Raw genomic sequence first — 16,384 nt, forward strand, 5'->3', positions numbered from 1 at the left:
ACTGTCGACGATGCGATGGCTGAATATAATTTAGATGTTACTTTGATTGTTAATAGTATAAGTATAAGAGAGGTGCGGTTTTAGTTTGATTTCGTCACCTACTAGGCGCGTATCACATATTATCTCCACTAATCCGTGCAATGCAGTTGGCCTTGCAATTATGACGTCATCAGGAAGCCGGTTGACCAGCGATCAGCCCGTCACTAATGGGAGCATGAACTGGATCCTACACCTATCGCCATTTTGAACCTTACGACAAGGGAGTATGGTCTGTTCGCCTTTCCAAAAAGTTCAGATCACATTTGTAAGAACCTACGATATTCTAGACTGCATTTTTGCAGTTGAATTATGTCAAGTAGTGAATATTAATATATAAATTTATGATATTCATTAACTCTTATATACTAAATTGTTGATTGGCTAAGCAAATATACAAAGGGAGTTTGAAAGGGATAGGTGGAGTGGGAAGACCTAGGACGTACCTTGATCAAATCGGAAACGTTCTGGCAAAGGAGCTTGCATGAAAAGAGTTATAAATGTGTATGAAGCGAAAGAAGTATGCAGGGATTGTGGAATGTGAGTGTTGTGACTATTAGTTCTGTGTACACCGAAAGAGATATAGCTATGACGCATGTGTATAAATAAATGCCTACTTTATAATAACATCGAATATTTTTAATCTAGTTCACTCAAAGTCATCGAGATTATGAAGAGATTGATTGAATTAAAGGGAAACAAACAAGATGATCTGTAAGGAAAACTGACAAAACAACAACGTTATTATGTTGATTTTCGTTTCATGACATGAGACAAATGATGCAACTGTGTTGCGTAAAAGCTTTTTAGCATGCCGTCTGCGACTTTCCCAGTGGACGCCTCAGAGAAGCACCCCATTTCTTTGTCGGCGGGCCGTGAAATTGACACACTACTATTCCATATTCCGAGCGTTTGGTCCATTGTGACGATTGGAGTGACGAATCGAGATAATAACGGTTTGCTCTTATGAGATTTTACTGTTGGCGGACAGTTTTAGCTTTTTCAATGTTTTGGGTGACGAAAGTGACGTCATTTATGTATATTTAATCACTCTGCTTAACCCAAAGGACGCCTAATATTGTACTATGCAAATTGTATTTTTTACTATATACTACTATAATAATTAGATATCAGATAACATAATATTTCAGCTCAATTAATATTTTAAATGCGAAATAAGTTAGTTTGTTGCAACTTCACGCATTATCGAACAAATCTGCTTAAATTATGCGTATATATAAATAAAAGTCTGGAAAAGGTCATAGGGTACTTTTAAGAACTATGGTTTCCGTGGAATTTCCATATGGGTTTCTTTTGTAGGTGGCGCTAAATTCGCGCAAGCGAAGCTGTGGGTAAAAGCTAGTTATCTATAATATCTTGCTTTGAGACATTCTCTTCAAAGCTCGACCTTTCTGAACTAAGGTGAGAGGATGAACTCTACATTGGCAATTGAATGTTAGTAAATCCGAAAGTGATTTTGTCGTTTGTTTGTCTGTTACCTCATCACGCTTTATCCTCGCAGCCAATCGCAGCTATAGGTATGAAGGAAGTACCTTTGAATATGGAAAAAGACCGATCTTGAAGAATTAAAGAATGCAGAAAAAAATAAGGGCATACTTGTATGGGTTTCATGAGAGAATAATATCTGAACGTACAACTCAATGTACAGCTGAAAGCACTCAATGAATTAATGCGAATTCTTGACGACGACTTTGCGACGGGAGTGAAGTCTCCGGCAAATTCTTGTTTATCCTTGTACGTTTTATAATTTGCAAAGAATATATGTTACACAATTCAACCAATCAAATGATTCATTTGTATAAAGATGGTAGTAATAATATTAAAATAAATGAATTTTCTAACAATGTGTTGTGCGTGTTACGTAATATTTGATTGAGGCTTGTCACACCAAAAGGGTGTTGTTATTATGTGAGGGTATGGACCTCTTTTATAATTAATAGAATACTCTCTGCCTTTTGTCGTTCTATTACATTCATACATATAATCATATACCTTGCGTGGTAGAGAGAGCCAACAATATTGAAAAGACTTATCAGTCTTCCACATTCAGCTGTTTAGCCACATTCAGCTCTTTGACAGGTTGCTAGCCCATCACCAAAAAGAAGAAGCCAAAGTTTATATGCCTTTCCCTTAGTTGTCTTTTACAATATCCATGGGAATAGTGGTCCTATTATGTTTTCTATTGAGGAAGATAAAGAAGTTATGATTACATTAAACGCTCTCAGTGTTTTTCATTCACAGCCAGCTCGTATATTTTTTATGCATACAACCATGGAATTACGTATTTTTTTAAGAAAGAGTACGCAGCGTCTTCCTCTTTTCACTTACCACAATCCCTGCATACTACTGTAGCTTAATTCACTTTAATTACCCCTTTTATGCGAGCTGGTCAAATACAGGGCATTTTTTATAATTATTTTTTATTGCATTTCGTAGCACGCTTGCCCAGCATTGGTGTGGGCTGAGTATAAATGGATTTCGTACGATTTTCGTGGGTGAGATGTTATCGTCAATATGTACTATTACATCGAATACAAATACCTATTTTGAATCCCAATACGATGGGCCAAGAGGTTGCGCAACGTTTCAGTAAGAACTCGCAAAGAATATACATCAGACCGGTTATTTGGCATAAAATTCGCGAGTATTCCATTTTATATAATATGTTTTTAGGCTTTTTTTACTATTGTTACATGATATATTGACAAAAATGCGATAGTCTACCTAACTCTTAAAAGATTCAATTTTTAACATAGTTTGTCTAATAAATATGACCACTTCAACAGATTATATTCCTCATACAATAATTTTAATGGCCGACATAGCTTTGGAACCTTTTTTTTTGGCATATTTACCTATAAATTTAAATCAGCCCTTTTTATTTTAAACTCATTTAACGAATACAACGTAGTTCACCTTACAGGTACAAAAAAGTTGATATTTAAAGTCAATTTTCCTCCCATTTTCGTCTGTAGTCCAACATCAGGTACCGCTATGGGGTCAAGACCAGCGGTGGGGTAATGAAGGACATCGGCAGTCTGCGCACACGCCGCTTCCGTTACACTATTCTGATATAACTATGACATTTTGCCCATTGGGACCGCAAGTCGGACAGTAAAGTGTGCCAGCGTAACGCGGACGCAGTCATACAATACCACCTGACATATATTTACATATATGGTAATGATGACATTATTTGAAAAACAAATAGGTAGCTCATGGCATAGTTTAATCAAATAAACCTAATCTATTAAAAATACCATTACATTACAGGTGTATGTCATATATTATTTAATTTCATTAAAATTATGTATGATCCAAATTCCTTATGGTAAACTTTAAATGATAGAAAAAAAAGGTCAAGTCAAGATGTACCCAAAACCGAAGACGTGCTTGCGTAAAGATATAATGTGGATGAAGCGAAAGAAGTATGCAAGGAGCGTAGCTACAAGAAAGATGTCTCTGGGATACAATAATTTAAAGTGACACATCTCATAATGGTAATCAATATCCTGAATGTCACAGAACTCAGAGAACGCTCGGTCCACTAATGGTAGAATTTCTTTGGTTCGTGTTGAATACTAAAGCAATATTATTGATTCACTATATTCATAACGGTATCAATTAAAACGGGACCTCATTGTCTCCCATATTTTATTTGGTTTCATATAAATTATGGAACCTTTAATGAATTAATGAGAAGGACGATCCGGTTTTGTAAGGCAAACTGTTAGTTAATGCATTTGGCATTTAGTATAATATACATTGTTTTTGCAATAATGTTTAAATCAAATTAAAAAGATTGTTGGAAACTAAAGATTTTAATATCGTTGAAGTGAAAATGTTCATATCAACTAAAACCTTTTACGTAAAAGTAATTAATTACTCTTATAATTGAATATAACCTTAAAATTTTTATATGTAGATATATGTAGGTACTTAATTTATGTCGATATTTCAGCCATCACACGAAATCGTCAGTTTTAATGGAAGTTATTCATAGCTTTATAACTTGTTGACCTCTCTCTTTGCGCATATAATCATTTTGAGTTATTTCATAGGTAGGTACAATCCTCATCAATTTTTCAAGAAGTTTTCAATATGCTACGTTATATCCAGATACGCGTGGATTTAGTTATCTTTTAAGTTGACCAAATTATCGATACAGGTGAATTTTAAACAGTTCAGTAGTTTCAAATTTACCAATCAAAATGTTATGTTTAAAGATTTAGTAAAGTGCCGTGTGGCATTTTCCTGGCACCAATAGAAAAAAGAATAGAACCACTTGGTCTCTTTCCTATGGATGTAAAATGCGACTAAAGGAAACGCGCATAAACTTGGGATACTTATTTTAGGTGATGGGCTAGCAGCGCTGTCACTATTTAAATCTCAATTCTATCATTAAGCCTAACAGCTAAACGTGGCGATATAGACATGATTATATATATATGTATGCATTTAGTAAAGCCATATGAGATCTGCTCACTGATCTCCATAGTGTATATTATAGATCAGTTGACCTGCTGGACTGTAAATAATCGTGTTTGACTCAATAATGGTTCCGTGAACGCTACCTTTTTTAAATAAAATTCTTTTGTTTTCATTATCGGGCCCTTTTTTATATGACACCAATTACTTTCACAACTTATTCAATACTGTTTTTGTACTTACATATACTTTGTTTGCACACAAATATTTTTTATTGTGGAATTAACTAAACTTTATTGCATCTAAAATAATATACAATAGATAGACTTAATACCATAATAATCTACCAATCGACCTTTCAGACCAAACTGAGTCTTCAGCTGTGTAACAAAATATAATAATCTCCATCTTAAGTCAATTGATTTGCTATTTACTTACAGCTGTTTCGGGTTCAAAAGGCTACTAAAATGCTATCTTCGTTTTGACATTTCGATTACATAAGTGTAAGTTGTGTAACCGGTCGGCACATTCGTAAGATTTCCATTTCAAGGTGGACTGCTGGCTTAAGATGTGATAAGACAGCCTATGCTCGAATTGGGAATCATCTTAATTGGCATAGTTAAAATAGGATTAGATCGTCGGTGGTCAAACCGATGAGGTGACCGAATAAGATGCGTGAAGCGCATGGAGGCACAGGTTTAAAAATTACCTCGATACATACATACATACATATGGTCACGTCTATATCCCTTGTGGGCCTTGTGCCACGCTCAGCTATTTTTTGGCTTAATGATAGAATTGAGATTCAAATAGTGACAGGTTGCTAGCCCATCGCCTAAAAGAAGAATCCAAAGTTCGTAAGCCTTTCCCTTAGTCGCCTTTTACGACATCCGTAGGGAAGAGATGGAGTAGTCCTATTCTTTTTTCTATTGGTGCCGGCAACCACACGGCATATTATATTATTACCTCGATCATGCACCAAAGACTCATTTTTGGTATAGATAAGTTGGAATACTAACCGATCTTATGATGAGAGAAAACATCGTGAGGAAAACTGCACATCAGGCAATTGGATGTGTAACGATGATCCAATATGGTTAGGTTTCCGTGTAAAGCCTCCCGACTTCTCTCGAACGAGTCAAAGATGTTATGAGACTAATGCCTGGAGGAAAAAGCTGTCAAAATTGGATTATGAAAATAAAAAAAAGTGTGCCGCGTGCTTACTTTAGCAAAGGATGACTTCATTTCCTGTGGCTTATATTTCCATAGTTGCCTTGTACGCCACAAGGCAACTATGGAAATATAAGCACATTTATCTAGCTAGCAAGCTTACATGGTCTGGAAGGGAAGAAAAACATATTGTGCGGGTTCTTGTTTCCATGCAAATTGTAAAAGCCAATCAATGGAAAGGCTCATGAACTTGGGATACTTCTAGCAACCTATCACTTTTTTTATTTCAATTCCATAATTTTATGAGCTTAACAGCTCACCGTGGTCTTTCTGTTTTTTCAAAACTTGGCTCTATCTACCCCTTAAGGTAAAAAGACGTAATTATGTATATATATATATATATATATGTGTTAACACCAATGATTTTGAAAGATACATTGCCCTATGACATACAACGACTTGTTCGAAAAACGACATTTCCGAGAATGCCCCGTATGAAGCAGTATTAATTTCCTGCTGATATTTTACGAGATGCGATGTTGGTTATTTATTTCTCTTGTTTTACCTGTAAAAAGTGTACACGTCAATGACAATATAAGTTCATCTGTTCAGCTTTAAAAAAAGAAGAAGATAAAATTTTATTCACGCAGTTTTAAATAGTTCTGTAACTTTATGAAACCAGTATATACTGAGTTTTATACTATTTTTTAGATTGTTGATAAGCCACTGTATATTTGTTCTACGTGTGTGTTTTCCAATAATTCACACAGGTGAATTATTGGAAAACACACACGTAGAACAAATAAAAACAGATATAGTTTTATCCAATATCCATACCATGTGCTGAAGAACTGATGTAAATTGTTTAATTGCCAGTAAATTACTAAGAAGAATGCTCGCTAGCAGCGCACGATCAATTTCACTTTTACATTGAAAGCAATAACGAAGTCTGTTTAATTTGTTAAGACAATATAACTAGATAACTCTGCGTTTTTAGAACTTTCTCTCTGAAACATGAAGTTCTGGGTTCGCTTCCCGGTCAAATTAAGGTGGAAAATTAGTTCTGAGTTTCTGGAGTTATGGATATTTTTTATTCATAAATGTTATCGGGTCAGGGTAATAATACCTACAGAATTTTGAAATATAATAATAAAAAAATATGTCGAGTTCGTTTTAAAACATCATTGCATTAGACATTACCCAATGACGAGTGCATTGAAATTAATTCGTGACTTCGATTGAGCTTCTTCCTCATTTGATATTTAAAAATAAAATTAAAGAGTCTTTGCGATTACGAAGTAAATCTATTAGAGACGTAGCGTCTGACTTCAAACTGTTAATATCGGGATGAATTATTTTTTCTAATTGACATAATAGAAGGCAACTAAAAACATAAACTAAATTTATACGTTCTGTCTATTGCGGATCCCGAATTTTGAAGCAATCGGGAATAAACTTTGGCAAGAGAGAAAGAAAAAAAGCGAACGTTAACGTTACAGTTTGTCACAAGAAAAATTTAGATAATAATAATAAAAAAAAAATAGAGAAATCCTTAAAATAACGTTACGTAAAAAAAACGTTTATCCGCATTAACCGCAAAAGCTTTTGTATTTTTCTTTTGACCTTGGACTCCAAAAATCCGCAATATAGGTAAAAAGTAGTAGTAGTAAATTTTACAATGATCAACCAATTGAAACGATCTTAATATAAATTCATTTGACGCAAAAATTAAGTCTTGGTCTTAACTAGGTCTTGCCTCAATAAATACGTAAGTAAATACGTAGTCTGTGTTTAAACTTACTATTTAATCTTATTTTTTATTTTATAAATTAAATTTATGTTAACACTATACAATTGTTCAGTAACAATCAACGCGCATCGGAAATACTCGAATATCTTAGCGGATTTTGAATAATTTTTCGCTCTGACAGCCATAAGGGATGGCCACGCGAAAACTACGTTAAAAAAGCTATCAGTTTTGCAATTTTTCTCTAATTGAGCCACCTTAAATATTCAAATATTTTGAGGAACACCAATCCAGGTGCCAATTTGCCCCAAACATGATTATGATGACTCCATCCCGGTTCGGGTACCACAAAATTCTCTAAAAGGTTAGGCAATTTTGAGGTTAATGTAGCTATGTCCTTTAAGGACGACAACCAATCATTTCGCCCTGTAATTAAAACTACTGGCGCCGTTATACGAGAAACATTATACTCTGGAGCTGTAGTTCTGCCATACCTTAAAATATTTCCTGTGGATCCTTCATCGTAACGCTGAAATCGCTTAGATTGGATGAGCTGTCCAAAATGTGCGATGCTTTTAGAGGAACTGCCACTTAGCAAGTGACCAAACGCAATCGCTAATGTCTTCCCGGGTATACCACTTTTGTAGCCGGTGGTAGCCGCAAGTGTAGCGCTGCACAGGTCGTCAGAAGAAACCTGACACAAATATTCTAAAATTAAATGTGTCAGTTGATGGCTTGCTAACAATTCGCTGTATCCAGCTGAATCTAAGAATATCTTCAATTGCTGTGTTACATGTGATAGTAGCTTCGGAATAGGGCTCACGATGTTTGACATCCACGCCACTGGAGCAAGGAGTATGGAAACTTGGATCTTGTCATTGTATTTAGGTCTCAGTGATGCCATTGCCAAAAAGTCCGTAGTACCTTGTGAATGTCCAATATAATTTATTTTCTGTCGCCGAGTAACAGCCAAAATGTAGTCTATGACTGCAGGTAGATCAAAGTTTCCGTGTTCGTCGAATGAGTAATTCCAAAACTTTACATCTTTATCAGGATTGAGCTTGATGTGTCTTCTCGAGTATTTGTTACCTCTGTGATTAGGAGTCCAGACATCATAGCAATTTTGAGCGAGCAAATAACCAAGACCTCTTTGTTTTCCTGCTACAATCCATACGTCCGAAGTATCAAATATGCCGTGCATAAGCAAAACAGGATACCCGGTTTCTATTCCACATGTACTCAAAATCCTAAAGACGGTTAGGACATAGCCATCTTCTGTAGTAACAGTATGTTGTTCAGTATGGTAGCCATGTTTGCTGCTCAGTTCGGTAAAGTTGAGGTAAGTATCTTCGTAGTAACCCAAAGCCTTCTTGAGAGGTCGCGTCTCAGGGATGGAATACGATATGAGCCCGTTAGGTCGAGTGCCACGTTGTGTACCGACATTGCACGCGCATATAGTTATAATTAATATCCTTAGCATTGTTCTGATTTGCTTCACTAGTTCCATTTGTTTGTTTACGTTTTACACTTGAAGTTAACAATGATATGGATTAAATGTGTTCTGCGTAAACAGTTTTATAAGAACCAACTGACCTCAAGCTAAAGGTCTATAAGAAACCATGGAAACTCGTAATGTAACAAAGGATCTGTTATTTTCAATTTTATAGATATTGTTAAGGAAAACTGTTTGTTTTTTTGGGGAATTTATAAGTACAGATTAAAAAACGTTGCACTTGTTTTTTGAAATCTGTATTGGGGCAATTTTGCTTTTAACACAATTTTCTTTTCTTCCTACATATCGAAATATTCTAATAAACTATGACCGAATTCTTAGGAAATCTATATGAAAGAAAATGATCGTTTGTTGAAACTCGAATAGTAAATATTGTTGTATTTACTGTCGAGATGACTGCATGAGAAACATATGGTTGTGGTTACATTCTGAGGCGTTTGAAAAATAATATCAAATTAGAATCAATTGTTACATCAAGTGTCAGTATTTTATAAAATTATGTTTACAATAATATCTAACAATGAATGAATTTTTGAAGGTGATAAGGGTAGGCACAGACTTTGCATAATAGTTATTATGCATTTATGCCCATATAGAAATTTTGTCACAACCGCAGATATTAGAAATATACTTAGAAAGTAAACGGCTTAATTAATTAAAATGTTTTTGATAAAACCGATTAAATTGACGTACAATAACAGAAACTGCTACCTAAACTTTTAGATGAGACTTGGCTTTTTTAATCTAGGTCCTTATATAATCCTTGTGCAGAACATGATGAGTCTATGTCATATATTACCTATATAGGTATAGCTGTGACTAGATCGCTAGTAAACTATTGGATCCCTTTAACTTGATTATTCGAAAAGATACAGCTTTTTCATACTAAATGTTTATGGATCAGTCAGAAACCACCACTTAGCCTCCTGGATATTCCACTTAAATAAATAGTACGTAGTTAGTTCATATTTTGTACAAAAATATCATTGATTATTTATAAAAAAAAAAAACATTTATGTGTGCTCATCCTAAAAAGGCCCTTGCTCTTCTGTTACGTCTTTATTCCATAATTTCCGTATACTCCCATACCTACAAACCTTGACGAAGAGTGGGTAACTGCCGCTTAATGGTACGTAAACGCTGTATTGTATTGCTTTTTAGTATGGAGGACATTTTAGATAGGGCAAAGATGACAATAGGGATGGGTATTTTTGTTATTTACTTCTTCTTCTAAGATGCTTCGCTCCTGCGTGAATTTTCAGGTAATAAGCAATATCATTTGTTACTCCTGAAGGTATTGTCTACCTTTGTGCAAAATGTTATCAAAATTGCTTTAGTGCTATTGAGTTTATTCGTTACAAGCAAAAACAAATTTAGAAAGAGTGCTTACCTGTTTTTTCTCATTCTCCCTTAATATTGTTCATAAAATTTAATATTCAATATTAAATTTTATGCAATATTAAAGCCTCGGACAAAATCTCTCTTCCAATTTTCCTCGCTGCTTTTGTGATTTTACATTATTTTCTTTATGTTCAATTCGTAGGTGATTTTGGTGCAATAAAGTGTTTACATACTTTAGTCTACAAGTTCAAAGGATAAGAGTTCGTTAAGTCCCGGGCCAATGTTATTAATAAATATATAATTAAAACTCATAGTCGCTTTTTATATTAATATTCAGAGAATCACCATCACCTCTGTTTTCCTGTACATCGTTTAAAGGCACCACTTAAGTTCAAGGTTGAAAATAAAGGTTTATTTTTGAGTAAGTTTTAAGATGATTATTATAGAGGTAGTTTAAATTGCTTGCATGATCCGGTTTCCTTGTGGTGACAAATGCTCACTCAGAGCTTAGGTTACTTACCGCACGCATTGCCTCATAAAAAGAAATACCAGCTGCCTATTGTACTCGTTTAGTCCAGTGTAGGCACTACTAGCTTTTCTATAAACATATTGCCTTTACAGATGATTTTAAAAACCTATAGCTATGAAGAAGAAATACGCATAGCTATAGATTTCAAGCTTCTTCTTCCTCTTCCTCCTGGCGTTCGTCCCGGTTACACCCTCACGTTTCTGGAGAGGAGCCCACATAACGCCTTTATAACCGTTATCAATCGAACAAGCTCCATTTCAGTGTTTTTATTTTAGACATTTCTATAAGGATTCCCGAGAAACACGATTTTCACGTAAATTGACGAATTTGACGTATCGTAAATTGCATTATGAACAGTGAAAAATGATCGCCGATTATTCGGAACTTCTCGAAGGACTGTAGGTATATCTCAATAAATTATAGGCAAAAATATGCTCATATGATTTGTATTTCCTGTATATCATGTAAATAAAACTATTATATTTTTTTTTCTTTACAAATCCTATGTGTGTGTCATATTTGAAATTTTATGGTACCCGGATGACACAGGCTATGTCGTGTAGATATTTAATTACGGCTTGTTTTCTGCTCCCAAATGATCGCGGAAGGGTTTGTTATGTAAATTTTAGTTTATTTTAAAAATAAACAAAGACGTGCACGTATTACGTGACTTATAAATATTTGGAGCTCCGGTTTAAGGAAAGATCAAATTCCACCGCTTGTACGGTTGATATCAGATCCTGTTTAGTCGAAATATAATGTAGGATATTTATATTTTATGGACCCTTCATAAAATGATGATTTACGTAACGTCTGGTTTTTAAGCAAAATTGGCATTAGGAGGACACACGGGGTAGACAGAGCCAGTAGTAACAAGATTAAAAGGCCACTGTAGCTGTATAACTAATACACACAGGCCCACATTATACTTAAAGTAAATCGGAACATATATTTTCTAAAGATCAAAAAATACCACATAAAGTAGTTGTTAGTGGTGTTCCAGCAGCAATGATTTCTGAGTTTAGGTTTGAGCACAAAAATTCCACTTTATCTAGGTATATACCTACTGTTGCCTGTGCGAACATTTACCCGCTTACCCCTCTGCAAAAGAGACGTGATCATTTGTATGTATGAAACCTGAAGCTCATACAATCACACATTCAAATATCCGGGTACACTGTAGGTCACTAACCGTTCGATACTAAGTACTCTCGTGATTCCAATGACCTTTCACTGCTCATCCCGGCAAATGTCAGATTGAGAAATTGTTGAGCGTCGCAAATTATGAAATTTGAATATGTGTCATCGATTTTTCAGAGTTCTATCGATACTCGATTTTGGTTGTCTGATAATTTTTGTTTTCGATATATTTACTGATAATAAAGTTAATACAAAAAATTTGTACAGATTGAGCTAGTACCAGAATAAGTTTAGGACTTGTGTGAGGAGATAGTTACTCAAAGGTCCTAAAAACAGAAACTCTATTACTATTTTCTCTCTTAGCCGCTAAACTAAGCTTGAAATTCGGTAACATATGATTCTAATCTTAAAGAGAATGATACCAAAATTTTTCCTTTCATTGGGCGTAAGGGGGCCATACTATATCTCCGGGCGCGCAAGTCAGCCTCACTTGCACCCGATGCGCCCGATTTATAAACAGACGAGGCTCTTATGATCATCCTCAAGCACTGAAGTCAGTGGTGGGTATGAGGTCCGTATCCCCCTTTTATGACTTCCACGCATCGCAACGCCTCAAGTGTTTGCCGACACTTGGTTACTCGCCTGGCTGCGATGTCGGATGAGTCTTGGAGCATGAGGTATTAAGGATCCCCGGGTGAAATCGATTTCTCAACCAACGAATATGGCTACCAATTTAACTCCATGGATACAGCATATACATACATACATATGGTCACGTCTATATCACTTGTGGACTAGACAGAGACAACAGTCTTGAAAAGACTGAATGGCAACGTTCAGCTATTTGGGTTAATGATAGAATTGAGATTTAAATAGTGATAGGTTGCTAGCCCATCGCCTAAAAAAAGAATCCCAAGTTTGTAAGCCTATCCCTTAGTCGCCTTTTACGACATCCATGGGAAAGAGATGGAGTGGTCCTATTCTTTTTTGTATTGGTGCCGGGAACCACACGGCAGCAGATATCAGCAGAAATTTATGGAGGGAGGAACAGAGAAACAATGGGATACGTATTAGGCTAAAAACTACTCGAGAGGGACCAACTCGCGCTATTACCTTGCAAATGGAACTTGCATCAATTCATGTCTAACGAATAATTAACAACAGTGTCAGTCACCTTAATAATAACGCGTTTCATCACATTCTAGTTCGCATAGGCGGGGCCTAGTGTCACGTCACCACATAGAATGCTGAAAAGCATCATTATGTCATTACATGCAAATATGATTTATGTGTAGCGAAATTAAATTTATACTACTGTAGATATACTGATAGTTGATATTGTTTTTCTCAAAAGAATCATAATTTTGCAAGGCTCATTTGAATATGGGAGATAAGTCCTTTAGCGTTTGTTTAGGTTGTGGTAGTATTGATTCTGGTCTCTCCGAAGGTCTCATGGTAGCTGCTCTGATCAGAAAATAAAGTCAACGTTGCCTGCACCGCACATTTAGATGACTGGATGCGTTTTGTTTTGAAACTATGAATCGATACGAGTTAGGTTCCCATGCAAAGGCCACTGTGGACAGACAGGGGTCGCTTTTGTGCAAAAAATCTTACCAACTAATACAAATTCACGAGCATGGTCTACTTAAGACTGCTCTCCAGAAAGCTGAGCATTTAACCAGAACTAACGTTTAGTAATTTATATTTTATACTCAATTCTGATTGTTCAAGTTGTTTGTTTATGAGGATATGATGAATGTGCGAATGTCAAGTCTAAAATGTCAAGCATTTTATGAAATGGTATTTGTGTGCTGGCATTTACTACTCATTGATGGTAGGTTAACTTCAGTTTCACTGGTTCTAGAAATAAATTGTATGCTAAATATATGTATATACTTATACGTACAAAATATCTCGTTTTTAAACGGTACGTAGACAGAGTCAACAGTCACAACAACAAACTCAAAGGCGCTGCTTAGCTTAAAAGATAAATTAATATATACGGGATAACGATACACGGCATTAGCTAACACATTGTTAGCTTTGGAGCAAGTTCCAGACTTGTGTTAGGACAAACTAATTATATAAAGTATGTCCTAAATAAGTTGATAAGCCTTCACTATGCTTGATTTTAATATAATAATTACCGTGGGAAGTGAAGGAACTGGTACATTCTATTTTTTTTACTATACTACCACGAAAGCTTAATGTTAAGCCATAAAATAGTTTTAACATAACGTAACACTGCGTTTTCAACAATTTATTCCACCAGAGTATAACTACCACAATTTTAATTAATATTAAGTGTTATGTTTGGTCAACAATTTGAAAGGAATTTTAATGGATATTGTTTTGTTTAAACTTTCTACTGCATAGTGAATGTGCAAAATTTTCATCTAGAAACATCTACTTGGTAATATTTAAATAGAAGTTGTTTAGGTAACAAACAAACTTACTGCATTTATAATATTATTTGGGATCATATACAAAATCTATTCTATTTTTGAATTGAAATATATATTGACATGTCAGAGGGATACAGATGTTAATATGTCCGCAAGTCGTCGACCGCTGGACGAGCGGCTCCGAGGTCTGCAAGTCTGCGCCGCCGCAATGCGCGGGCGCGGCCACGGAAACAGCCTCCAATGTAATCTTGACTTGTATCCGATCGCAAATTATTGTTTCACAGTTTCCACTCGATTTGTCGCGGGAGAAAGTCGTGATTTACTCCAGAGAATAATTTGAAGCTTAAAATTTGTTTTATTATTCTGTGTTTTTCGATATTGGACAAATGTATTACTTCATAAAGTCAAAAAACACTCCATTAAAGCAATTTAAGTTAAGCTAAGCCTCTTTTTCTAGCGCAATTGTTAGAAGCGGTGAAACAAACTACACTGCGGCCTTTTTCTACACAAATCATAAATTGTAGACAAAAATGTAGACTAATACGTAGGTACATTGTCCTGTCACGACTAATAAAAATGTTGATAATTCCCCAAAGCTTATATTAAAACATTTAAACGTATATATTCATGCAAAAGTTTAAATATTTATTGGCATGATAAATGTTGTGATAAGATTTGTCCAATTTTTTACTGACAGCTGCCTGACACAACCTTCTCTGTAGATGCACTTGTGGCTAATGTTTTTATACTTCTATCGGCTACTTACTTTTATAGAGAAATAATTAATAATAATTTACTAGAGACTATTATAGAGGCTTTTTGAACAATTTCCCTAAAAATAAGGGAAAGAAATGACACATTGTGCAAAGATACCACATTTTTATGGCCTCTCCTCATCTCCATCGTTACGTAATCTGTGTCAAGTCTGGCAGCAGTTTGCCACACTGGTGCGGTATAGTAAGGCTTGGTAGAAATAAAAATAAACATGACGAGTGCATAGAATGAACACTTGAAAAATCCTGGCATCCGCCTATAAATACAATCTTGCCCCAGCGCCAAAAACTATCGTAGTCCCGTTTCACGTCCTAATAAAAAGGGCAAAAGCGATAGGTTTTCGCGCGATAAATACGGCAACGCGCGTGCGCGAGGGCTGGATTAGAAAATCACATCTTTACACCTGTCTTGACTGACCTCCACCACCTGGGAAACAGTACATTTTACGACATTCCTCTTTTCAAGACCGTTGATTAGCAATCAAATTAATGTAATTACATATCTTAAAAATTATTTATTGGTTCGTTGCAACCGTAGGATTTTAATCACGCTTTATAAGAGCACCTTAACCACTCGTCATTTTAAATTATTTTTTAGACCTCCGACCTTCTTTTGTTGTCACATCTATATTATCATTATTCTGCAAAACACAAAGGCACGCGGAATATGCGGAAGGTGCATTTTACTGGGGAATTCAGCTCTCAAATTACTTACCACCTTTTCTTCGTACATAAACAGTGGCAAGGTTTTTTAATGAATATTTATTTAAGTACACGAGCTTTTTTCTTTTTTTTCGAAGCTCAAGTTGATGGTAAATTTTCTTGCAAGGTTAAGGGCATTCAACTTACTCTACGTCTTAACTCTTTGTAAAGTGTATAAATCATCGAATTGCAATACCTATTTTTTGTTCTCAACTTTTATAAAAATCTTGAATATGGATTATTATCGTCTTTTGAAAATTAGACTGTCGGAATTGTCACCAGAGTAAAATTATATTTAGGTACTAATTTACTACATAGCATTTTTATTTGCCAATCACATGATTAAGCACATTTTACGTTAACCTTTTCTGATTACACAACACAAATATCTGAAAGAATACTAATACCGGCAATTGCAAGACGACTGATAAATATTTATCAGTCTATCGAGCAAGTTCATGTAGTTTTACTTAGAAGTTCAACGATATAATGAGTTGGAACAAAACGGGACTAAACCGCTTAATATTCAAGGAGCGAGCCAAATGCGCGTGGTGCTAGTGGCGACGCACTTCCCCTGCG

General features: G+C 35.3%; 1 protein-coding gene across 1 annotated transcript; it reads right to left on the minus strand.

The window, feature by feature from the left end:
• Positions 1–7,646: 7,646 nt before the first annotated feature.
• LOC106129313 (lipase 3-like) lies at positions 7,647–8,882 on the minus strand. The gene has a single exon (XM_013327839.2). It carries the CDS (start codon positions 8,880–8,882, stop codon positions 7,647–7,649), a length of 1,236 nt encoding a protein of 411 aa, XP_013183293.2.
• Positions 8,883–16,384: the final 7,502 nt, after the last annotated feature.

This window comes from Amyelois transitella, chromosome 4 (assembly GCF_032362555.1).
Source record: "Amyelois transitella isolate CPQ chromosome 4, ilAmyTran1.1, whole genome shotgun sequence".
Taxonomy (NCBI): domain Eukaryota; kingdom Metazoa; phylum Arthropoda; class Insecta; order Lepidoptera; family Pyralidae; genus Amyelois; species Amyelois transitella.